We start from the raw sequence: 26674 nt of genomic DNA on the forward strand, positions 1-26674 counted from the left end.
GCAGCGGAAAAGGGAACGGCAGCAAATACGCCGACGTTTCTAGCATGAAGCGGGCATCCTACGATGTTCTCCTCACATTCTTCTCAGATCGGTCAAGCTAGCGATCGGCCCATACATCCTGTTACACGTGTCACGCGTGGGAAAATTTTGTTGGCGGCATACGAACCTTGACGATTATGAATTTGTCTTCCTACTCGTGAGCTTGAACCAGCTAGCAAGATAAACGCGTGCTATACATAATGCTCACTTGATGACCTACGTGGCCAGAACAAGTGATGTCCTCCCGATGCGATAAGCATTTCGACAAGCGCATTTCATTCATTCATTCATTCATTCATTCATTAACTTATTTATTTATTTTTCAAATATGCGCTAAAAATGTCCGCGAGATCGCGCAGAAATACCTCAAAACAGGTCGGGAGCTGCTCGCTGCATGGCGCGCGAAATATGGAAATTAAGCTTCCTCCGCCATAATTCCTCCGCCTTGTAACGAACCCAGATTTCAGAGCCTCACAGCGCGACGACATCAAAGTCGTTCGGGGAGATCATGGAACGCGTGCAATGTATTTCGCACGAGTGCACCGGTGAGCAACTAATTGGCTTCGGTCCTTCCAGGTAGCGTCGGTGCCCAGCAGTGCACATATACTCAAAGTCCAAAAAAATGCTTAGTAGTTGGAACGCCAGAGTTGATACCCCTTATTTTATTACAGCAAAGCTGTAAATGGCTAGGATCCAGCAGATCGTCTCCGGTCCCAGAGCGATGTAGACAGGAATCGCTAGCAAGTGTAGCGCCACGTTGCGGAGCCCACTCAAATCCCCGGAATCGTGAAACTGCGCGCCACACCCCTGGGCCATGGAAAAAATCAAAGAAAATTAAAAAGGTCCTTGGGCCCTCATAGAGCATGCGCCGTGATTACCATACCCGCGCTATAATAAATTTCTACCCACGATTCCTTTATGATTTGCAGCGTAAGCTACACTGGCCGAGGTTGAGCAGTTTCGCGTTTATTGTGAAGGGCCGTTCTGCGCAAGCGCGAGGGGAATTGGATTGAATTCGATTGGCTTGGCTTGGCTTGGCTTGGACTGGATTGGATTAAATTGGATTGTGTTGGATTGTGTTGCGTCACAGCCGCGGCAGACGCACTGGCGCGTGCCCAGGTGTGCGCCTCAATTGCGCAGTAGCCAAGTCTGACGCTGCGTCGGAGCCGCTTGATAGCCGTTTCACGTGGCTCGTGAAGAGCCGTGCTGAGCATGCGCGAGGAGCAGTGACTGCACAGGACTGGACTTTCAGTTAACAACCAGGAACAATGCTCAATCGCAAATTACAAACAAACGTGTTTTGCTTTATGCACCCCTTGGACTACAACCCAGTCAAACCTCATGTTGAGGCTGGCACCGCAGCTTTGCTGGCCATCCCTCTTCACGGAGTGGAAGGGCTCTGAATTTTTTTCACAGCCCCGTCTCCATAACGTAGCGCGCTAAAGCAGCGTAGAACCACGTTTTTTTTTTTTTTTTTTATAGTTAACCTGTCGCCGCTAGGAAGAGATAAAAAAACTTCATATAATGGACGCCCGAGCTGAGTAACATACAACCAGCAAGTACAATACGCGGCAAATGAAATGAAAATGTGAATCAGAATACGCAAATAGCGCGATTTCTTTCCATACAAGTCAAAATTACGCGTGGCTTGGTTAGAAAAACAAAGTCCGGAAATGTGGCTTTCCGAACATACCCATAGCGCGCCATTATTAGACCTCAACGAACAGTATTTTTGCATTTTGATTGATTGATTGATTGTAGGGTTTTAACGCGCCGACGCAACGCAGGCGATGAGGCGCGCCGTAGTGGAGGACTCCGGATTAATTTTGAATACCTGGGGATCTTTAACGTTCGCCGAAATCTCGTGCACACGGGCGTTTTTGCTTTTCCCCTCCATCAGAAAAGCGGCCGCCGCGGCCGGGAATCGAACCCGCGACCTTTCCAAAATACAATGAAAATCTCTGATAAGGTCTTCGGACACACGGCGCGTGCGTGAAACCAGGCTTCCAGTGTGTCAAAACGGGCACTCGAAAATCACGAAAAAAGGAACGGTTCTGGGTCAGACAATACACGAATTTATCACGAAGAAGTGCAATAGTATACGTTTATCTCATAAGCCACGTACCGGTATAAATTTAGATCGTAAGTAGACGTGTTCCCATAGTGCGCAAAAATCGTCGCACGGGTTCGCTCTTCGTTTGAGATTTGGGCCTTTGATGGTTTGGCGATCGACTGGGCGCACTTTCGGCGAAGACTTTCATGCATTTTTGACGCATTTTTGATGTCAGAAAGCTTTCGCACTTCTCTCAACTTTCTTCAGGAAGGGATGATACAGCTTTTTTTTGCCTGCTTGAGTGAGACACATTTGAACTCCAAACAAACTTCATCGCGCGATTTGTTGACGGGCCACAGAGACTATATCTGCGCGTAGTGGAGCAGCGGATGCACAAGAATGTAAGTACGTGCCTCTGGTACAAAAAAAAAAAAAAGAAAAAAAGGTTCCGGGAACTACAGAGATCTGCTGCGGTACGGCGACAAGTGATCATGTCATGCTCCTGAAAGCAATAACCTCTCGTGTCGATGCCAGTAGCCGAAAAACAAAAACAAAAAAAAACGCCAGTTTAGTGTTTTGCAGCAGAAGCAAATCGAATCGGTTATCGAAGAGCAATCGCTTACCTAAGCTGCACAAAAAAACAAGTAAGAATTCAGGCTGCTACAACTTTGGGCAGAACACGAAATGACGCAGCACGCACCCATTTTCGAATGCAACGTCGCAGCGACTTATCGGTGATAGCTGCGGCTGAACATTCCAAGCATGGATCAGCAACCAAGCGCACGAAACCCATGCCGCCGAGTGCCGCCGTACTACCGTCAACGCATCTTAATTCGCTGTGGCGTCGTTCTGTCCAAATGGAGTCAATAGAGAGTTTTAGCAGTCCGTCTGTTCCGTCGTGTACGGAGTCGGGTCCCGGTAATCACGGTACCAACGTACACGACGGAACAGACGGACTGCTAAAACTCTCTAATGAACGACGCAGACGACGGGGTATAGTGCTGCAGGTCAAGGGACGTTTCCTCGGGGGAATAATTGACGGGTGTATCGTTACTTCAAAATGTCACGCGTTGTTAGAGAGAATACCATCTCATGACGCCCAAAGATCGTTGCTCCGACATTTCGGCTTCGTCTCCGAGTGCACTTACACATCGGAAGAGGACGGAGAAGTTTAATAGCGGAGAAAATTGAGCGCACAGAGCTTGGCTCTCGACTTGGTGGATCCAACCTCAAACCGGCTCAAGTTGGAGGCCAGCACATCTGACATATCAACAGGTGGCGGTCTTCGACTTCACATCGAAGCAACACGCTAAGGTTGAGGACTTGTAATCCACTCGGTGTTGAGCCTGATCTCACGAGGTTGCCAACCCGCCTGAAAAACTCATTGGATGAGGGTTTGCACGAGACTAAGTGACACCTTGGCCACGAGACGCACCGCAAAATATGGCTATACGGATCAATTTTACCGAACGCCGACATCTCAAACAAACGGGCGTCCGTACCCCTCTTCTGTATACGTATTACCGCACTCCGAACCCCACCGCCGCCTTCTTGCCGCACCACCTCGCCAAGCGGCACTTTCCAAAATATCACAAAGCGGTCAAAAAATTAATACAATTACCACATGTATACCGAGCTCCCCGTTCCAGAAAAACTGGTCATTTCCTTCGGAATGCAGCGGTGGCTCGGCTACTGATAACAGACGCTGCCAATATCTCGGGCAGCGAGCCGATGATTGCATCATCGTAGTGGACGAAAGCCGGTGGCCCCGCTGCACTCGACGCGCTATCGGGCCATTGATAGGACAGGAAAGCCTGGCCATTGATACAAGGCTGCGCTAACTTCCCTTTCGGGAATATCGACGCATGTAAGTGGGACTGGCAATGGATGTTCAGTGGCCGATGATTGCTGAGTAGGACGGCCGATGATACGCTTCACTATGTCACGCGAAGGAGGAAAAAAAGCAGCAAATAAATGTGGAGCGCAAATTACTTGTTTCGGAGACGTCGGGCCACGAAGAAATTACAGAAGTTCCCACTCCACCCAACTATGTGGGGCATTCTGGAGCTAAGGCACCCACATTTAAAGATAATGAAAAAAATGGCAGTGGGGGAGTTGAACAGCTTCGGAACAGACATTCGGTAAACGAGTACTTGTATAGTGCAAGCATTTCCACAATACATTCTGCGGACGTAGCGTACAAAATGCGGTGTTGTATTGGGAGTACAAAGATAATGGACTGCCCTTCCAGCAAGTCGCTAGTGAAAAAATATATATATATTTATAGAAAAAAAAAACCGTGTCACCTCCACTAACGTGAAACCCGGGGTGAGGGGGCAGAGCATGCAGTGTAAAGTGTATTCTTGGCGCCTTGGCGTCTTTGCCCACGGAACCGTTGGGGAGTAGAGGTCTGCATGAAGCACGAAGCGTTCTAGCGCGAGGCGTTGGAAAACGAGTGTCCCGGTGTTTTAGCACCGTCACTACAGATGATGACCACAGGAGGCGCCGACAGCACAAGCCGCTAAAAAAATCTGAAGACGCCAAAACGATAAGAAATCAGATCGCGCAGAAGAATTATAAATGATTTAACATTAATCGGTTGCTCACTGTACGCGACATTTAGGTTCTCCGGGGTGCATGCCGTAAACATGACCAACATTTGGCGCCCAAGTATTTCGCTTCTTGGGGGATTCAGACCTAAACCACTTGATCCAAATATCGTGGGTATTTTTAGCGTGCTTTCTAGATTAACGTTCGCATTTTCGATTGTGCAATTTGTATAGCATTTAGAGCGTGCACTGAATGCCCCCCCCCCCCCTTCCCCTCACCCAGAATCCCAAGAAAAAAGGAACGGCGAAACGAGCGTCTTACATCAGGTGATTAACGAATGTGGAAGACATTACTGAAATTAAGAAAAACAATTGAACTTACGTTGGCCATGTAACGTCAAAACTGACAACTAGTGAACCAGCGAAGTTGATTGATTGATTGTGGGCTTTAACGCGCCGACGCAACGCAGGCGATGAGGCGCGCCGTAGTGGAGGGCTCCGGATTAATTTTGACCACCTGGGGATCTTTATCGTGCGCCGAAATCTCGTACACACGGGCGTTTTTGCTTTTCGCCTCCATCAGAAAAGCGGCCGCCGCGGCCGGGAATCGAACCCGCGACCTTGTGCTCAGCAGCGCAACGCCTTAGCCACTGAGCCACCGCGGCGGGTGAACCAGCGAAGTAACAGCGTGGCTGCAGTGACAAGGGACAAGTAAAAGTGGGGAAAGAAGACAATTAACTCGAAGGGATTGAATGAGGAAAGAAGATACTGGACTCTGCAATTGCCGGGCGGGAGCGTTTGGAGGTGTACATCCTGCAGTGAACATTGGATGATGATTATAAGAATGGTGAACCCGTAAGAAAAGTGGACCAAATTAAACTACGAGCTGCGTGTGAAAGGGCAGTGCTTACTAGATTTATTCAGACCTAACACCAACAATTTAAAAACCGCACATAGACATCAATACCTACGGAAAAGAAGTATGACGTCACAGCCTAACAATGAGCAGTAATGGATAAACAGCGTATCCTACGCTTGGCGCGTTTTCGCACCACTCGGCCCCCAATTCACTGCGCGAATGCCGCGATACGGATCTGAAATTATAACGTGGAGCGAAATTTCCGGAACTAAGCACATGCGTGCTCTGATTGTCATAAAGAAAGCATTAAAAGACGCGTATTTTGGAAAGGCATTGCGATACAACTGTGCATCGCATACGATGCACGCTGATCCACACGCCCCTTCATTGCTAGCAACTTGAACATGCTCTTTAAGTGTTGACGACAAACGTTGGAGGCTCGTGTTATTCTATAGAAGCACAAGGAAGTTGGTCTCAATCGGTAAATTACGTACAGCGTCGGACTCGGAGTAGAAAAATCTCCAACTTTCAGCGGCGGCGGCAGACACATAGTATCGGTCCAAATATTTGTTGTATTATTTCCCGGAAGCATTCATACAGTGAAATTGCCTTATGATGATGATGATGACATTTTTTGCTCTGTAACGCTGAAAATGCCCTAAAGCGCGAAAACGGGCATCGCCGCCCCATGCAAACCAGTACGCATGTGATGCAGTACCATACCAGTGGAGCAGGATTGGCGGATCCTCGTTTTTAAGCGTTTTTACGAAAAGGGCAAAGGGTACGGCGTGCGGACCGTAAAGGAAACGAATCTGGCAACTCCGCGGAAAACGTGCATTTAAAAGCTAGTAAACAATGCCACACAGACGACTCGCTGACGCATGTGGTGAAACAACCGCTTGACTTTTGTGTACAAGTGCGACTTAACGATTGACACCCGACAGACGAGGGCCATAAGCCAGCGGTAAAGGTCATTGGCACGCGGTTAGGGTATTTCTAGGCGAACGTCTTAGCTGTCTGATCGAATGCCAAAGGTACACGTAGTTGTTATCAGCACGGATGGTACGAAAATGGCAGACGCTGTAAAGAGAAAATAAGGCCGTCACACTCAACGTGAAAGCTGACGGAAGTGCAGAGAAAGTGATTCGCCATAATGGGCTGTAGCGAGCGCCCTAATCCGCTCACTGCTACCACCGAATGCAATTCAAATTTCCCGCCTTCGCAGTGCTCGCGCGCCCCATGCCTTAACATCCCCCTCGCGAGGGGCACGATCAAATGCAGAGCATTTCCGGGGCGCACGACGTTAAGTAGTTTGCGTTACGTTAATGTTGTTGCACTTGTGGCAACTGCTGACGAGAGAGCGCTCGTCAGCAGTAATTTGAATGAGTCAAGGATATAAGGCGCGTTCGTAGCCTCCCATTCTGTGTCGGCTTTGTGGCGCAGTGGGTAGAGCACCATGTACATTGCGTTCCGCCCGCAGGGTCGAGGGATCGAAACCAGGCGCCGGATAGTATTTTTTTTATATAGTGTAGGGGGAGGGGTGCGGACTACGACTACGGGCGCCTACGGACGTCAACGCGGGTGACATCGTGAGTTACTGAAATGCTCTGCATTTAAAACAGCACGCGAGAGGCAGGAAGATGGTGAAACGTGCCGTGAACCCCCTGCCGCGGCTATGACGCAACGTGGAGCGGCTATGACGCAACACAATCCACTTTAATCCAATCAAAATCCAAACCAATCCAAGCCAATCCAATCGAATCCATTCCAATGACAGACCGACGGGGAGCGATGCGGACTACGACTACGGACGTCAACGCGGGTGACATCGTGAGTTACTGAAATGCTCTGCATTTAAAATTGCGCCAGTGGGAGTTCTGTTCTCTTTGTGTTTGCTTTTCCTCGCGCACGTGCGGGCGTTGCACTGCCACTTTTTTTCGCTTACTATCGTCAGAGTCCTTCAATGTTTTATCGTGAAAACCAACCCAACGAGCGGTCCTAACTAAATGAACTTAGGCACTGCCGGTTATTTTCGTTTATTTCGCCTCAAATGTATCTGCAGTTCTTTTTTTTTTTTTTTTTGCGCTAAACAACGGGGAGATGTATGACAAACGCCAGCGGTTCACGAGTTTGGAACGCTTATGACTATATAAACCGTTTGGCTTTCGAAGCTTCTGGGTTACGCCGCGACGACGGAACGCCGTGTGGCTTTACTTGGGTCCAGCGAGCGAGCTACGACGACAAGCCGAGCCCCCAAAGTTCTCTGCACTTAAAACACATGTGGGTTCACGTGGGATTTGAACGCCGGACACCGGGGCAGCAGGCAAGTGCGCTAACCCCAGCGCTAAGCCGGAACCGTGCAAGAATGGATCAAAAACATGCGCTTCCCGTGACGGGTGCTCGTGACGGCACGTGCGTAGAACAGGAGCACTGACAGGTTTGATTGATTGATTCAAACCTTTACTGGAGGAAATGGGAGGCCCGGAGGCCGTGCATGGGGGAATGGGAAGTGAAGGGATGGGGGGCAGCAAAAGCTCTTCGTCGCACAATTGAATGTCCCTTCCTTGAGCACTCATTTTGCGCCCATGATGTTAACAAGGCTCTTTTCAGGATGGGTAGTCACCCCCCGGCTACACTAAAGGAGATCCCTCACTATGGGGAAGTTGCCGCGTGAATTGTCTGATGCCTAGCTGTCGAAACAGCTTCTTGCGTCGAAAGACGAAGGTGCGAAAGCGAACAAAGAGACGCAAACACTATGCAAAAGTGGAGAAGTCTTTGATACTCGCTGGCTTTCGCCCCTGGAACACGTAAGCAAATTTAGGTGCCCGGGTGACTTTTTTTTCTTCTTTTTTCACACGCTCTCCTCGGTGCTTTTTCGGCTCCGTTGAGGGGAAGTGGGACGCTCTGTGACATACCCATTAGAGTGACGAGAAAAATCCCAGGAGAGCGGGAGATTAAAATGACGTCTCTAATTACTGATTTCTTTTTACGAAAAACAAAGCGGAATTTGTCTTCGAATAAAAGCCGAAAGCGCTCGCTACGCAAGAAGAGATATCTCAATTCAAGAATATCTCGGTTTAAAATACAAAGTTTACGGCCTTCAGCGTCCGCGTAGCAACTTGAAGCGAAGACAAATGTCCACATGTTGAGACCACATGTTGAGACGTTGAGTTGAAACAAATGGCATGCGCCTAAAACAGTGGACAAATGGTCAACTTTCCCAGGCACATCACCATCGCAGGGAGAAAGTTATGTTTATTTTTAGCAGAGGCAAGAAATGTGCAAATAAACCACCCGAACTGGCCACTCACACTAGCTGGGGAGGGGAGTTTTAAAGCGAGAGCTTTCTTAGTGGGACCGATGGCGTCCCGTCGAAAAAAACAAATCGGTGGGTCAACCGAAGAGCTCTAATAGGATCTCTAAACACACGGCGCATGCGTGAAACCAGGCTTCCCTTGTGTCAAAACGGTTACTTGAAAATTGCGAAGAAGGAACGGCTCTAGGTCAGACGATACACGCATCGACCATGAAAAATAGAATACCTTTATCCCATAAACCACGTGTCGTTATACATTTAGATCGTTCGCAAATGCGTTTACTCGGAGCGCGAAAAATCGCCGCACAGGTTTGTTCTTCGTTCGCGATTTGTGTCTCTGAACGATTGACGATCGATTGGGCGCACTTTCAACGAAAGTTGGGCGCGCTTTTGGCTTTCGCGCTTGCCTCAACTTTCCCTAAGATGGGGTGGTTAATTTTCGTTCCCAGACGCGAAAAACCCACGGAATCCAAGCCAGATAAGCTTCGCTCAAATGCCTGTCCGGATTGGCGACGCTCAAGCCGACATATTGATCTTATTGGGCTTCTATTTCTCCTCTTTTCGATGCCGTTTTTAACCTTTTTGTTATTTATTTTCGTGAGAACACCACCCCCTCCCTGGCGTGAATTTTCAACAAAAAGAACTACGCAATGCTCGCTCGTGTGCTGATGTTCCGCCTGATATACGCACAAGATTTCCTGTGCGCTAACCAATGCTGTCATGCACGAGCACTATTGGCGGTGAGCGCGAACACAGGCGGCGCTGCGAAGCGCGCCTCCGTGACGTCAGCTTAGGGATTCTCGCATTTGTCGTCTGCTTCACTCAGGATCGCTCTCCCTGCTGTTTCTTTGCGCTCGGTCAACGTCTGATGCTTGTCCGCACCAGAATTGGCGTGTGGGTAACTTTTTATCATAATAATAGGCTTAAAATCGCATACACTAGCTCATGGAGTCAATTAAAGTATAGTTTTAGATACCGCTACGGGAGAAACATTGCCGGCGCCACCCCATTCCTTGCGAAGCCGGTCCTGTGCGGAGCGCGAAGAGTCGGAGCTAGGCGTCAGCTTCTCATGTAAGCATTCGAACAAAAGGAACAGTCAGCTGCTAATAACCGACAACAGCGAAAATGGAAGACCAAAACAAATTCTAGGCCTTCAGGGCTGGCGGCTTTGGCAGAAGGCATCACGATTCCCGGTAATCATATGTAAGGTAAAACAGTTTTTGCAACCTTGCCGAACGCTCGAACGCGTTTTGTCACATCACTTTACGTTTTCAAGGCATGAAAGTTTGCCGACATGCACTATAGACTGCAAAAACTGTAGGTTGAGTTCCAAATAACCCAGTGTGTATATACGCGCGTGCTGATTCTAAATACCAGACATCTAACCAGTATGGAGGTTTATTGAGCAAAACGAGTCACGTCTTCGTTAAATTTATAGTAACACATATATGTTTGTTAAGACCTGGAGGGATATTTTGGAACATTTTGCACAGCCATATCTTCGCGATATTCGGATATGCGTTATAGGAAAACTGCACTCAAGAGGAGGGGGAGGAGTAAGGGGAGGAGGGGAAAACTTTGTTTAACAATTAAATCGATCTGGTTAGTGGGCCGGGTCCTCAGTCCAGGACAAGAGAGTAAAAGTAATTTTCTTCAAATCATAGAACGCCATCCCGAGTAGAATAGGATTTGTTCTTCGCGCCTGGAAGGGTTGAAAAGCAATAAAGAGCTACTTGGAATTCTTCTTAGGTTTCGAGTCTTGTAAGATATGCAGGTATACTATTTATTACGTTAGTTAGCGAGTATATCATGCCTACAACACCGTAATCATGTCATCATTGTTCGAGTTGAGAGTCAGTTCGTTATGATAACGATACAATTACGATAGAAATTCGGAGCACAAAAGCCGCCTTCGAGTACTGTGGACCACGTTGTTTAGGGCGTGATCGCGGTGGCGTAGCACAAGCCTTCTCATTGTATTTGCATGTGAATAAAAAAAATCACGCTATGGATATGCACCTTCTTGCACGCAGCCGTAATGAAAGCCAATTTGCGAAGAAGGGAATGTATGCCATAGAAAATGAAGGAAATATCCACACGACCTTTGTGAGGCTCTCAAACATCCCGAAACCTCCTAATAAAAAGTTGGTGACGGCGCAGAAAAAGTAATGCGTTGGGCAGAAAAAAAAAGCAAGAAACGTTAATCCGATACAAGACAACAACGAAAGAAACAGAAGAAAGCCGCTTTATTTCCTGCTGTGCGATGAGCGTGTAGAGGCCGCTGCTTGGTACGTAGTATTAGACAGTTGAGTCTTCATAGGAGCATCTCAAAAATACTGCAGGGAAGCCTACGCATTTTGAATACTTATCGAGAAGCTCTGATCGCTGATCCTCGCGAATAAGCAAGAAAGGACAAGTTACACACGATCTTCTGACCGATACTCTGAAGAAAGTTGTTCTCTGTCTCTTCGTGTGTTGCAAACTTGTGGGGGATACAGCTTCAAATTATTCAGATGCGTCAGAAGGTGGCAAAATAACTGAGTCACCAGAAATACGCTTTTTAACGCACTACAGCAACGAAGCGGGCGATCTCTAGCCCAGGCACTATTGCCCCTCACAAGCGGAGTGTAGCAGACGACAGCGGCACGAATCCCTAAGCCGACGTCAGAGCCAGGGGGCGCCACTCAAAGATCTCACCGCCAATACCACCAGTGCTAGTAGCTCATTAACCCCCCAGGGCCTCAGGCCTATTTCTAAATAAAGTCGTTCATTCATTCATTCATTATGGCCATGCATATATAGTTCGTGTTCACTAACTTATACCGTGCAACGGCTGCTAGAAACGGCATCAAAGAAAACGAGCGACGCCAAAAGATAGACGTAAAAAAATCATGAGGCTTCCCACTCTGTGAGGGTGATTTTGATTGACTGCGGGGAAGATACAACTTGGATGTCAGGCGCGCCGTATAGTGAAGGACTCCGGATTAATTTTTAGCCGAAATCTCCACACATGGAGGTTCGTCACCACGGCCGGGATCGAAGCCGCGTCCCTGGGCTCAGCACTGAGCACAATGCCTTATCCACTCTATGAAGGTGGATGACCAGCGAAGCTTTTTTTTTTTTTCTCGACATGGAGATACTATCCGTGACAATGAACTTAGATCAAAGGTACGAGTAAATTTTATTTCCATTGAGCATTCACGGCGGGCATTGCTTAGTAAGAACGCATACGGTTGTTTTCTGCGATAATTCTCGATGAAGTTGGCTCTGCCCCACGGAGAACTACGATGCACGTAACGCTGGCCTATCTCCGTCCCTCCCTCGGACCCCTTCACCCTATAAATTATGTAGCATCAATGAAAAAAACATGCTTTATCGAAGCGTTCAAATCGTTTGCCGCGCTCGAGTCCCGAGCTCCTTTCGCGAGGAAGACGAACGTACCGGTGCGCTGTGTCACTGCGCGGCCACCGTCAAAATTGTACCCCGTTTGAAAAACGCGGGGTCACACAGCCAGACTTTCGTTTTTTAACTCCCCGCACTACAGAACGCCTCGCGAAAAACACTCGGAATAAGCTTCGTTTTAAGTACTTGTCCTGATTCGCACAGGCGTGTTTCTGCTAAGCAATTAAATAAACAAACGAAATAAGGGATTTTTTTTTTTTTCAACTATCTTTGCATGTGAATTGTGAGATGACAATTTGGGGGCATAAACGGGTTCATGCACTGGCGTACGCAAGGGGGGGGGAGGGGGGGCCTCGGCCCCCTGCCAAATTTCTGGGTTCGCGAGGGGAGGAGGATGTGACAGTGGAACTGACACGGCTTATTGTCCAAATAAGACAACTAAAAAAATTAGCAGGGGCTTAGCGCGGCTATGCCAGGATATACGCAGCGTGAGCTAAGGTTCAGCTGGTTATTCTTAGCTTTCCTGGTTGTCTAGGATTAGCTTGATTATCATGCTTACTGCTGCTTCAATGACACACACACGGTATACGCATTATGCGACACATGTATATCTATCAAGCGGCTCCGGCGCAGCGTCACCAATCGCCCCAGAGCTAAGCTGGTTCCACAGGCGCACGCAGGTGTTGCTGCGACGCACGAGCCATCGATTCCACACCCGGCCACTCCTCGCATGATCATAAAGTGGACCGGGCCGCCACGTGCGGAACGAAGGTCGGCGAAGACGCTGGGCGCGTGTGAGAGACGCCGGGCAGCAAGCAACGTTCTGTGCGCCGTGTGACGTCACTGCTCCTGGCGCATGCGCAGCGCGGCTCTCCAGGAGCCACGCGAAACTGCTCAACTTCGGCCAGTGTAGCTCATGCTAATAAATTTGTTACACAATCGCCTATACTGCACCCCCAAGTGAATGCAGAGATTTTTCATTGATTTTTTGCCGTTTTTTCGCATTTCGTTTCTTTTTACTTTCCCCCGGGTTCCGGTCCCCTCCGAAACAAAATTCTGCGTACGCCTTTGGGTCCATGCGTGGAGACTGCCTACGGGAGTGACCTTCGACCCTCAAGCGGGATTCACACGACGGAGAAACCCTCTCTTTTTGACCCGCGGGACCCGCTCACGTGACCGGTTTTAGGCTCCGCCCCTCGGTAGGGATAGCCCGCGGTGGCTCCGCGAAAGAAAATGCCTCCGCATGTTTTCCCTCGACGGCGGTGGCCCTCGGCGGGGAATGGAACCTGTTCCTGGGCGCTGTCGTCTGCTGGTCACTCCGCGTAGCTCCGCATGTGTGGATGCGCCGCCCGGCCGGATAATCCGGTCACGTGCTGCTGACGTCACATATCCGTCCGCCTCAGTGAGAGGGTTTCTCCGTCGTGTGAATCCCGCTTCAGGAGATATCGGCGGACTGGTAGTGGTGATGATGACGATGATTACATCGCACGACTCTTCTTTTGATTCTACTATCCAGTGTCACCGGCTGGACGGAGCACAACGAGTTGCGCTCCCGCGTGGGCTGATAAGCACTGAACAGGCTACCGCCACACAAGACAGTGATAGTGCGCCCAATTTCACTGTAGAACAACGGCACGTCCTCCAAACATCCATTTTCCTTTTCTCACCTGCAGCTCTCGTATAAACGGTACTTGGAAATTTTCTACATAGGGAATTTCAATCAAACTCTTCCTGCTTCAGGCACAATTCTTTTCTTTCCGCGTGGCAAGCAGGCTTATCTCCGGAATTCGTAGAATGTGCACTCCGATGAAGTGGCAGACATCTTAGTTCCTCGTTTTAGTACTTCTCGCGCTTTATTCCTGGCTTTTTTTTTTTTCTTTTTACCACACGTGTAAATGATAACTCCCGGTACCAAGGAAAGAACGACTATTTTACTGCAGGTTGCAAGAACGAAACGAATAGCTATGCATTTTGAAACATTGCCGCGCAAAATAAAGTTGACGTAGCAACAAAATGAAAATTAAAAGTCGACGCCACGAAGTTCCGACCGCTTCCTGGCAAAATGAATAATATTTCCCACTGAAAACAGGAAGCAGAGGCATTCAAGCAAAGATCTAGAAGCAAGAAAACTTGCTTCCCAATTAGCATGATCGAAAGATGTATGATCACGGCCCAAGATACAATTTAAATGTAGTTTTCTGTGAAGCTATGCAGACACCATCGCATGACACGCGTAGAAGTTGCGATCTGTCAAAGCCCACGCGGGAGACTTAAGCTCTATATATAAGAAAGAAATAAGGGTTGGCAATCAAGAAAACCTCGGAAAGCAAAGGGGAGGATGTGGTTGGTCATTGAAACAGATAAAGAATTTGCAATCCGAGGTTTTCTTTACTGCCAACCCTTATTTCTGTCTTATTTTCATATATATTATAAAACCGACTTCCTCTGCCGAAACAAATTCAAGGAAAAATAGAGAAAGGTCAGAAATTTAAGCCCTTCGTCTATTCTACGAATTCCGCTTGGTAATTAGCAAGCGGGGTACTTCAATTGGTAGAGCACAGCAAGCGTTATTCAGAAGTTGTGGGTTCGTATCCCACCCGGAACGCACTTTTTCCGGTTTCTTTATTTCCCACAATTTGTTTTCACGCAAAGAAGACGCGAAATACTTCCCCTATGTCCTCAATTGCGCTCCCGACTGTTATATGTATGAGATACCATTCACTGAGCACTCAAGTAGTTGTGGTAGCTGAAATCGCGACAGTACCTTGATTCCCGTCTTCTCACCCAACTTTCGACCGTTCCAACCTTTCCACCCACTGTCCTTATCTTGAACTTCTAGCGTAGGGGCTACAACTAAAGTGCGAGAAATTGCTTCATCCGACATTGCCTACGGCCCGTGCGGCTCTTCCAACCGTAGCACAAATCTTTATCAGCGATAGCGACATACTGAGCAGAGCAAGAGAACGAAGGCAGGAAATGAGGTAATAAAAAGCTAGGGTACACATTCGGCACATGAAGTACGTTTTTGATGCAATGTCGGAGAGAAAAGCATTAATGCACGGTACGGGATCACGTTTTACACCTGTCTCCCACCCGTTATTCTTTTTGCTTCTCACGTGCTTAGCAAAAAGACAAAATACTTCGAGCTTTTGCAAGTGATCGTAAAAGCCGAACTAAAACTCCCCTGCGAAGCCGCCGAGCGAGCGGACGGAAAGCGTAGTGGTGTACGGTCGAGAGGTCCCATTTCGCATGCCAGGCGACGAAGGTGGACTTCGCACTTGACTGCGGTACACGTGAAGCACACCGCGCACGCTTGGCTCGCGGTGCACGACCTCATGCCAGAACTTCTTAGCCGCACAGCTGGGACGACGGGATGCACGTTATCAGGAGAGCGGCCGGAGGAATAAAGATGAGCAGTGGAACAACTCCGCAATGAGCGGCCGGCGAGAGCGATTCGAGGCAAAAAGAAAAAAGAACGAAAATAAAGAAGGCCGTTCGCCGGCGTCAATCGGCATCCAGTTGAAAGCACCTCCTTGTTACGTTAGCGCGGGGAAGACTCGGCTGAAATTCCACCGGCAAAGAAAAGACGGTGCTGCAACAAGGTATCACTGCACGCAACGCCGGCTGACCCAGAAAGGGATCCGACTCACCGGGCTTCTGAAGCATGATGAAAATTGTGAAGAAGGGCGCAGCGATGAGAAAAAGTGCGACGTAGAAGGGCACTGGCCTTCTGGGGAGCATCATCGGGGCTGCTGATGCGTGTTTCTTGTCACAGTTTCACGCACACCAAGAAAAAGGAAGAAAAAGAAACGCTGAGGGGCGGCAGCGGCAGCAGCAGCGTGGGGCCGTTCACAGCACGCGCGCACACACGAGCGTTCCCACAAAACAGCGCCGGCCGCACAGTTGCATAGTGTTCCGAGCACGTGGTCGAACTGGCGCTTTGACAGCCCAACACAGGCATTTATAACCGAGCCCAGCGTCTACAGCCGCGGGGGCTCACATGCAGAACCATCTGCTGCGTCGCACAGCACAACACACTCCTCCAGTTCAACTTGAGTCGCTTGAGTCGCGGCTCGCTCGCGGAACATCACCACTGCCCGCTACCGTTCGTCGATGGGATGAGCAGTTCGCGAAGAAACCGCTAGGGGGAAAAAGAGCCTGCTCTCAATGCTAAGAGATGGCGCGGCATCAACTATCTCTTTTTTAAAGTATTTTTTGTATTTCGGAGTTTCTTGTTGTAAACGGTGTTGTCTTACTCGCAAAGAACGCTTAAAACACTTTGCGTTTATATTTTAGTCAATTTTACAACAATTGTTAAATATACTTCAGTTCCGGTTTCGGTTCATGCGTTAGGCTTTGCTTTTTGTTTGCAGGATGTCACTTTGAACACACATCTCATTTTTTTATTAGGCGTCGCACAGCAGTGTGATGCAAATGGTTTGCGTAATTGCGCGCTGCTATTCTACCGTCGAAACACTGAGGTGCCCGATGTTTTGCCGCCGGCTGTACAGTTCTGCTGGACGATACAACAGAGACTAAATAAAGCTATATAAATACATCGCTAAGGTTATGTCGAGAATTCATAGCGGCTTTCAGACCGTTTGGAATGCCCGCATGAAGCGATAACGACATTCTTTTATATTAACGAAAATGTTCCCCACAAGATGCCTTTCCTACCACAATGCAGTGGCTGGACGCACTTTGTTTAAAAATGCAGTTTGTAGTGTATTTTTTTACTGCTTAAATCTTTAAACTACACAAGTTTATGGACCTGCAATTACTGTTCCACCACCCTGTGTGGCATCCTCAAGATAGCTTTGCTATGGTCGCTTTGTTCTGCCCTGGAAACAAGCCTCTGGAGGCCATACACAAGATAAATGTCACAAAGAGCTCCCTTGACCCTAAAAGTTGAGAAGTTTAAAACAAAGATTTTATTGCAAAATAACGTTTCCACCAAACGGGGCTTCAGGACAATGACATGTCTAAAAAAAATAAACCAAGACAACCAGTCATGCCAAACTCTGCATACTAGTGCAGCACTCGACTTCGTTATACAAATGCATGCTAATGTGTGACATGACTGTTTTTCTTACATGCATGCATACATGAAAGCAAAGGGCATTAAAGTATCAAGTTTAACCTAAACAACTAATTTCCTCTGTGCAAAATCGCTTCATAGGTTATTACACGACTCTATTCATTTACAAACCACTGCTGGGAACACATTATTGGTCACAATTATCTGGCCTCATGCAGCACCCAGTCATGTGCATTTGCTGTAGGATGATGATATGCAAAACCATCTGTTGAATAGCAGTGACGATTTGGTTCCCAGATGATGTGACTAGCCACGCTCAGCGGGCGCAAAACAAAAAAAAATTAACCTCCAACACATCCGTGATATCAAACTTGTTTAAAGCTCATGGGAATTCACACACAAATTTAAGCTGCTTTTGCCCCCCAAGCAGAATGGAAAGCCATTACCCTGGAAGTTCCACGTCAACTTCGCCTATTAGTCTAAGTTGTTTTCCTGGGACATCTTGCCTTGGTACATTAGGAAGCGGATGGTTGGCCTCCAAATTACTTCCTGCGGAAACACCAATGCTTATGGTTTATTTTTTTTTTTATTTTTGAGGAGCGGCAGTAACTGCAGTGGGTTGCCCGTCAGACTGCTTGCCTACCTTGGTTCAGGAAGGTGCCGCATGTCTTCTGGCAGATGAAGAAAAAAACTCATCCAGGCAACCTACAAAGCTCATCCAGCAGGCTGCAAGTACATTTGGTGATGACCCCTCCCTGTCCTCCGCTAGTTCACTAGTGTTTTCAGCCTCCACAATGCTGAAGGTTTCTGATACCAGCAACAGTAGCTCACTGATTAAGGCTGTACTGCGTAGCCTGAATACGCAAGATCGATCATGGCTCCAGCGGCCGTTTTTCAGATGGAGGTGAAAAGCAAAAACCTAGGCATGGAGATTCTGGAGCCCGTTAAAGATCCCTAGGCAGTCAAAACTAGTCTGGAGCCCTCCACTATGGCACACCTCATAACCCGGGTGTAGCTCAGCTCCGGCGCGTTCAACCCCAAAACATGAAGACCTGACCAGACGTTATAGATCCCTAGTCTGTCTGAATCAATGTGAAGCCCTCCATTACAAAGCCCAGGCATAGCTTCAGCACGTACATCCACACTTCAAGCTTCTGCAATACCCCTGTCGGGGAGTGCATATCTTCAGGGCCATCACTTTAGTACAGAAAGGCTACATTTTTGGTGTCTGCAGAAGTTTAAAGCATTTCAGTGCACCTCCCCTCTTTAAGTATGCACAATTCCAAACAAATGACTGTTCAACACAGTGGTAAGATAAAATGGATGCACTGTTTATCTCTATTCAGTTATTGCAGCAAGCATGCTGCCAATTCATACTTGCCCATTCACTACTGTAATCACAACAGAAGTATGACCACAGACATTCTCCTTGTACATGGATTAAGTTATAGTCAAATAAAGGTACACATTGAAAAAGAAAAGAAATGAGAGGCACTGCCTGTGCACTTTATCACACCTAGAACAACTAGGATACGCAGTTCACTGAATACTACACTGAATAAAAAAAGATAAAGCCTTTGCACTAGTTTCAAACGACTCGGTAACTAATCCGTCAAGGTTGACTATGACTGAATAATTTAGCTATGTAAAACATAATACAAAATAATATGCTCGGCTAGCAGCAATCTGCCATTTCCCACTATTTCACTCACGGAATGACATACAATTCACAAATTCATCACAAACATTGCTCATTTATGCATTTTCATTCATCGCTGTTTTGTCCATAGAGGGAACTATACGAGTCAACCACAACCAAACGAATGGTCCAAAAATCACATGGCGAGGAAACAAACAGTAAAGGGGACAGCACTGCTAAGTTAGGCCTAGGAATCATCACTGTTGTAAGACGTGGCGGAACTTTGTGGGGAAGAACCACCATGAGTGTCCTCTGCTTCACTACTGGCTTGTTTCTGCTTTTCTGTGGAGTCCACCGGTGCCCCCGCTTGGCTTTTGGCAGCTGGATGCCTTTCTTCTGGTTCATCCTCCTCGTCAACCGCAAAAAAGACTGTGTTGCATGCTGTCAATTAAAAAAAGAGAAGGGTGCAACGTATGACTGCGTTTCTCTGGATCTGCCACGTTAACTTTCAAGCCCAGTTAGTAGTGCACTATAGCTTTGCCACTATCTTGCAGAAACAAAGCAAACGTTTTTAAACACGCACTAAGGCAAGTGTTCTAACTACAGTAATAACACAAGATTCAAGTTATCACTAGCAGTCTTTCATAGGAACTGTACACGTACAATTACAAAATGCGCCAAAATTTTAAATACGCATCAAGCAATCAATGCAAAGAAAACAGCTTTACAGCATTCACCAAGATTGGTTGAGAGGAAAATGCCATGAAAAATACCGTGGCCTGACCAGTTGTGGCCATTCATTCAAGTACAGGCAATGTCAAACATTACTGGCAATATTTTAGCATATAGGTCACAAACCTGAAAATGCTGCTGGATACTGTTGTGTCAGCTTCATCTTCAAGAACCTGTTAAAGTAATAAACAGGAAGATAACAGGAATTACTGTTCCTGGATCAACAAACATCAAGGCCAGTGATCCATATTAGAGTACCAACTTGTATGCCACACACTTGCACCTCAGATAAAAATGAGCTGCATACTCCAGATGCAAATAGAATTTCCAGCCACATTTCCAGTTTAATTCAGCTGTAAATTTCAGTTTCCCACTGGAAACATAGGCTTCCCTGTGGGAAATATTGAATTCCATCCACAACACCATTTTTTTCTCCCTGAAGAACTTGTGATCAGGCTGGAGAGATTCCCACCAGGAGGTGAAATTTCTAATACTGGCTGGAAAAGCGATTTCCAGCTCTGGCAGGAGGCTGTCAGAGGTTTTCCTGGAAATGAATATTGTAGCACTTCGAGCTTTGAAAATGCATAACAACATAAAAATGTGCTAATTGTTTCACAATGTAGGTAAAAAAAAACTAAAAAAAAAAAAGCGATGCCCAACTAAAAGCATCAACCTCATCAGAATTATGTTTAAATGTGCATGGACTAGATTTTCATGTGCCTGTGCCCGGCACCATTTGACGCACTTAAAATGTGTCCTTCCACTCCCTTTGGCGTACGTGCAGAGGCCCACAGATGGTTGTCATGCATTTTTCGTCCTCTTTTACACTAAACGTTTTATATTGTATCCAACTCTTTTCACCGTAATGGTTTTATGCGCGCTCCTGCTGTTTGTGGAGGACGTGGATAGGGTCGCTATCGCGTTATTTGCCTCACTCGTCAAAAACAAAGTTAAAAGCTCGGTAAAAGATGTGGCTGCAACAAAGACAACGCTGGACTGTGTGCTGTTTAAACGCACTGATACTAGTGCACATCCGTACCGATTTGATCAAATCTATGAGCATGCCGCTTTTTGCAATGTTTTGCTGCGGTGAGAAGCGGGATCAAAATACGTGCACACCTAGCCCTAAAGTAGGCGGTAAAGCCCTACTCACTGTAAAGCCCTAAAGTACTCACTGTAACAAAGCGGCAATGACGGAAACAGCCCCATGTGCGGTGCTCATGTAAGAACACAGTGCATTGGGCCTCACAAAAGTTGGACAGGGTCATTTAGTATTATAATCAGGTGGTCTGCGTTCGAGTGAGTGGTTCTCTGCAGTCTCGGTACGTATGTACCAGGCCTCGGCGTCTATTTTAACATGTGGGGCGTAATTAATGCATTTACAGTGCGCCGCCATCAACTACTAAAGTACAGCAGACAGACACATGTAATATCATTTTACAAGGTGAACCGATCTATAATGACTCGCTCTCACTTCTGGTTTCTCCTACTACCTGAAAGGCAACATCGACGTGACAGAATATGGTACAAGGAACTTGCAACCCGCAAGACTGCTGGTGGAATACCAAAAAGTGGCATCGAAAACTCGGGTAAGCAAAATAGCACCTAAAAAGATTGAAATTGTTTATGAGTGGTATTTTTGCAAAGCTCACAAAATCACTTGACACCGTGTTTACTCATTATGCCTTATTTTTCATCAGTTGTCTGGATCACTGGGATTATTTACCCAATGAAGGAGCGATTCCCTTGCTAATGTGCCGTGTACACAAGTGACAAGGCTGAAAATGTGTAACTATTATTGCCACTATGCCATGACAATAGTTTTAAATTTATAATCTGCCTGCAGTGTTACTGCTTTAGGGCACAAAAGCCCACACAGAAGAGCTCTTGCATTCAAAAATGCTGATGTTACTATATGGTGTTTTGATATCGGCTGTAAACGACTTAGTCATGAGTCCTCCCCTAAAAATTCAGGTCAGAATGGTGTACATAATAATTATATTTGGTAATGCACGCTAATGCAGCCAGTAGTACAAATTTAGCAAAAAAAAAAGCGATTTCTGGCTGGAAAGTGGTGCAGAATACAAAAAGAAAAGCAATTTCAGGTTAGAAAGTGGTGTAGAACCAGCAAGAATAAAGCCATTTCCAGCTGGAAGACTACATCTTTCTGGCTAGAAATAATGTGATTTCCAGAAAGGAAAAGTGATTTCCAGGTAGAAGTGGGCATTGTTCCACCTGGGAATGGTGTGATTTCTAGCCAGAAGACGTGCCATTTCTGGCTGGAAATTTTGAGCCTGGAAATTTGGGTTTTCCGCCACTGGTTTTAGCTGGTACAGTCGAGCCCGCTTATAACGAAAACACCGGGAAACTGAAATCAGTTCGTTATATCCGCTTTTCGCTATATCTGGACACAAAATCTATGTATACAAATGGTAACGGGAAACGAAGATCTGTTCGTTATAGCCGCTATTTCGTTAAAACAGGGTTCCCTATAAGTGGGCTACACTGTACTTCATTCCAGTCCAGGCTGGAAACGATTTCCAGTTCTATAACACAGCCAAGACTGGAAGCCATTTCTATTTGGGATGCCCTTGTAAGGTGCAGCAATTGCTAATCAGGTACTAACACCAATTTCCGGGGTTAATATTATTATGCAGTTTGCTTCCTTACCTCGACAGAGTATCCTGATTAAATTATGAATGGTCTGTGACATGTGCAGCATATTTTCATTCACTGTGCTCACGGAATAGATTAGGCAGCAGCGCGTGCAGCATGTCATCACAGTGATGTCACCACGTGGTACGGAACGGGCTAACCTAGCTTAAATTCTCCGACCTTAGGCAGGAACTCGTGATGTCACTTCACACGGCAAGCGGCCACCATGGCACTGACAGTGTTCACAAACTGGTGCACAGCAGCCACTGCTAGTGTCACCCGTCGCTAGAATGGCCCTTTCGGTGGAAAAAAAATTCCACATGTGGAAAGGAGCTGCCTATATAGCTGAGAATCGCAATCAAAGCCGCCATTTACACCTCCATTGGAAGCGGTAATCAAATATCCATCACAATGTAATGGACACAAACATTTAACTTTTTGTGATGCAATGGACACAAGACAATTTTTCAAAGCTTCCCAACCACAAATATGCTTGAAAGAAACACACAAAGACAGATCAGAATGCTCATTATCTGTTCAGTCTGTCTAGCATGAATGCACAATGCAAACCAACGCAGTTTTTACCGTGAAAACTTGTACTGAGAGTAATCCTTGCATTGCTGACCTGTATGCATTGTGTGTCGTTCCTTGGATGTATTCAATTGGCTCTGGGGTGGAAGTTAAAAACAAAAACACAAATGAGGTGCCCCAGCATGTTAACCAAGCCATGCATGCTACTCTCATTGCCAAGGCTTGTCCACCTTTGCTTGTAAGCTTGTGAGACGTTTTGCACTTGCTTTCAACAGTAAAATGAAATGTACCTTGCACTTTCACCAATACGCTCCGGACAGTCAAGATCGCCGGGCAAACGCAGCGCCAGCCGTGGCAGACACGCACAACTCTGGGCCGATCGGGCCGCGCTGACTGCCTTCATCACCCTCGAATGTGCCTTCGCAAAGGCATCTAGCACAACGTTATTAGCGCACATACCTACAAAATACTGCAACGATGGCAGAAAGAAATGTTGGAGACGGTAGAAGCCTCCGAATAAGACGGCGCCGATGGAATAATATCGCCTTCCTGTCAAGCCGTAGGCCGGTACACTGTGAAGGTTGTATTTCCCCGCAGGTTATGCTCTTTTTTTGCAGGTGCAAAGCCATAGTTACTGCACTGGTTACTGCATTTTAAAAGCAAAGTAAATGAGCAGATTACGTGCTGTTGTGAAATATGAGCAGGTGGTTATAAGGTTGATAAGCAGGCTGTAAATACGCATGTGCGCAGCATATTGTTCACAAAGATGACGCTCGAACCCACTTATCACGGCGCAGTTTCTCACCCAGCGATTCCATTCTATGGTTTATCTGTTATTACACGTGGCTATTGCCGTATTTAATACAACCACATGTGCCTCTTTATGCATTGATGTACCTAAATTCTTTTCAGCTAATGGATATCATAACATATCAGTGGCTTTTCTTGCAAAACAAACTATGCAAAACTCTTGTCTAATGCACTGAATGGTTAAGAAAAATACAGATAACATCAGCTTAGTAAGAGTTGGAAGCTTTCGCTGCAAATTGGCTGGAGGGTAATAAAAGCAATACAACTACTTTCTAACAGAGGTCTAATGCCAAAGCCATAAGTGTAGAGCGAAAAATATTGCCAAATATTCTAAAAAAATTCCAATATGCTTATTGGGTGTCCTGCTCCCCCTCTCCCCCTCCGAACTCCTCATCCAAAAGAAAGTTCTTTGATAGCTTTCTTTTGTGTGTGTGTGTGTGTGTGTGTGTGCTGGGTTCACGGAGCAAGAATATATAGGAGGCGAAACGGCCCATTGCGGCAAGTGCAGGATAATGTCACAATGAAAACCAAAACGGACTCCCAAGCTTCTTAGCTCTGACGGCGAAGGAGAGGGTAGCAGCACCTGATGGACGAAGTGATAGCGGCCGCACTTATTCCGGGCTGAGCAGTGAAATGCCAATTGCGACGGCTGCGCAGTTTCTTCAACCGCGGCAGATGCCACTAGCTTAACGTATGATGAGCGCTTGTGACATTATCTAGTCATGCTAAGGAGCCTAGTTTCGCCTGCTATCTTATTCTTGCTCCGTGGCTGCTGGGTTTACACCTAGAAAATTGTCAAGTTTATTGCTGGAGGGGCCAACATATATAGGCACAAAGCATGTATTTTCTCTATCCGTAAGGCTGGAGGGTGTGATACCTGCCGTGCGGTGGTCCAATTGATTGATTGATTTCAGGGTTTAAAGCGACAACGCAACGCAGGCGATGAGGCATGCCGTAGTGGAGGGCTCCGGATTAATTTTGAGCACCTGGGGAAATCTCGTACACACGGGCGTTTTTGCTTTTCGCCTACATCAGAAAAGCGGCTGCCGCGGCCAGGAATCGAACAAGCGACCTCGTGCTGTGGTCCGGCAGAAGCGAACAAGCAAATACAAGGCTGTGTATTGAGCCTAATACACACCCTTGTAATATTTTGATTGTTGTAATCAAAATCATGAATTCAAAATCAGCATTGGATTTTCTGCTCTCGAGACGTCGTATTCGATGGTGCATTCCATTAATTAACGTTGCCGTTTCCGATACACACAAACAAGCGTGAATTTCATACTGTTGCATATGCCAAGTACCGTATTCAGCTCAAACCACTATGTAACGCTCATGTTGCTCAGTCAGTTGCTCTGCAGTCAACAAAGTATTCCAACAAGTGTGCTCACATTGATTGGCTAACGCATGGAAACATCGCACAGTGTTTGAAATCGTATTTTGGAAACAAAACATCCGCTTTAGAGGACTCAAAAACAATAAAGTATCGTTTCTTTTGAACCGAAACACGCAAATTGTGAGAAGGTTATGTAGGCAAGTCAGAAGACGCGTGAGCTATCCGCGCATGCGTTTCCCTTCTGGGCATCACACCAATTTAGAGTTTCCATTTTATATGCGAGTTCAACAGAGTAAATCCATCTTCGTTCACCTGCACTGAGTGACAGAATTTACTTAGAATAGCGCAATTTATTTTAAACATAAAAAGGGCTACTAACATGATTCACCGGGTGCCGCGAAAAAGGAGTGCACCCTAGCCACCAATGTGCTGGTGCGCAGTGACTGACCCACTGTCGCATGTATCTGCCGAAGGTGTCGGTTGCTCCGTGTTGCCCTCTGGTCAATGACCAGTGCCTATAGTGTGCGCGAAGCAAAAACCGTCAGACTTCTTGGAGCGACTCACACCACCACTAGTCCAGTGTGGTGCTTTTGCTTTCACAGCACTATCACCTCACCGAGGAAACTTGGTTGCACCAACTTGATGGTACGAGCACACTCTCACAGCAACATTTCGTGCTATGCAGTTCTATTCTTTCTCAGGCGCCCGGTAAGTGGCATAGCCTTCTCCGAAGGCCAAGCACTTGTCCGTATTTGAATGTGGCCTGCGCTGGTGTATACGTACCTAATTCTTTTGAAGACAGAATCAAGATCCTTCTTTAAATCGAAGAGAAGTTGCGTGTGTTTCTTCACCTCTTGACTGGCAACGGCGAACCTAGTTGCCGACAGCGCATTGCAGTTGATCAACATTTCATTCGTCTTCTCGAGCCTTCCAAGCCTGAAAGTTCGAGAGAATCAGGGGAGCTATAATTACACTTAAGCAAGAAATTGGTTACGTGAACACATGCACAGCGATATGGCCTCCCCAGAAAAGGCTCGTTCACACTTGCGACTGGAGCAATAGAAGCGACGCGATTTCTGTCGCTCTAGTCGCCCGGCGATCGCTTTGGTGAACGGGCCGGCCCGTTCACACTTGCGACAAAAGCGACGCTATTTCTGTCGCGGCGACAGAAAATAGTCGAGACAAAACGACAAAAAACTATCAGTGCGACTAAACTGACAGAAATCGCGTCGCTTCGTCGCAAATGTGAACGGGCAAATGACGACGGGATTTTTTTGGCTGATCAGCTGACCACGACGTGTGCACTACACGCTCAAATAATTCTCCCAGGCAGGACAACCCATTCACAACGACTACTTTAAAACATCCATTTATGGCCAAGACTACTAAATAAAAATACCAATTCTAGTAGCGCCGAAAGTTTTGTGAGAACGCTTCCGTGCAGGTAGGGTGGGTGCAGGTGAGCGTTTGTTTACAAACAGCCACGCATCGCCCAACTGGGCCCGTGCGAAACAGTACTAGGATTAGGAGTAAAGACCATACGAAAAACTCACACTCGTTTCTGGCATTGTATGATGCTCTGGATGTCAGTGTGGTTCACTTGGTTAGATAGTGCATGAGCTACTACTTCAGCAGCGGGGGACTGATAGCAGCTGAAATCGCTGTGCGCCATGGCAGCCACCATGCGCGAAGGTGAAACCAGCCGAAAGCCTAGC

The 26674-nt window shown here is 46.9% G+C and overlaps 2 protein-coding genes across 3 annotated transcripts in view; both read right to left on the reverse strand.

Annotated features, from left to right (window-relative positions):
• Mgat4a (alpha-1,3-mannosyl-glycoprotein 4-beta-N-acetylglucosaminyltransferase a) overlaps positions 1-16323 on the reverse strand; it is a 179284-nt gene extending 162961 nt beyond the window's left edge. The window contains exon 1 of one of the 2 annotated variants that reach the window (XM_077703518.1): positions 15869-16323. In XM_077703518.1, coding sequence (XP_077559644.1) covers positions 15869-15962 — 94 coding nt within the window. In that variant the 5' untranslated portion in view covers positions 15963-16323. The remainder of the gene's footprint in view (positions 1-15868) is intronic. The other variant, XM_077703519.1, reaches the window with a different exon arrangement.
• Positions 16324-17126: 803 nt separating this feature from the next.
• Positions 17127-26671, reverse strand: LOC144174694 (kxDL motif-containing protein CG10681). Its single transcript, XM_077703515.1, has 4 exons — positions 26513-26671; positions 25743-25895; positions 19754-19800; positions 17127-19336 (listed from the first exon to the last, which is right to left on the reverse strand). Exons 1-4 carry the CDS (start codon positions 26641-26643, stop codon positions 19143-19145), a joined length of 525 nt encoding a protein of 174 aa, XP_077559641.1. The 5' UTR covers positions 26644-26671; the 3' UTR covers positions 17127-19142.
• Positions 26672-26674: the final 3 nt, after the last annotated feature.

This window comes from Haemaphysalis longicornis, unplaced genomic scaffold (assembly GCF_048455015.1).
Source record: "Haemaphysalis longicornis isolate Haplotype H1 unplaced genomic scaffold, Haemaphysalis longicornis Haplotype H1 scaffold_3, whole genome shotgun sequence".
NCBI classification, from domain to species: domain Eukaryota; kingdom Metazoa; phylum Arthropoda; class Arachnida; order Ixodida; family Ixodidae; genus Haemaphysalis; species Haemaphysalis longicornis.

Coding starts and splice junctions, on each gene's coding strand:
- LOC144174694 (XM_077703515.1), bottom strand. CDS start 26,643: ATGGTGGCTGCCATGGCGCACAGCGATTTCAGCTGCTATCAGTCCCCC. Junction 25,896..26,512: donor ATACAATGCCAGAAACGAGT/GTGAGTTTTTCG, acceptor TCGAACTTTCAG/GCTTGGAAGGCTCGAGAAGA. Junction 19,337..19,753: donor GTATCCAGCAGCATTTTCAG/GTTTGTGACCTA, acceptor TTTAATTGACAG/CATGCAACACAGTCTTTTTT.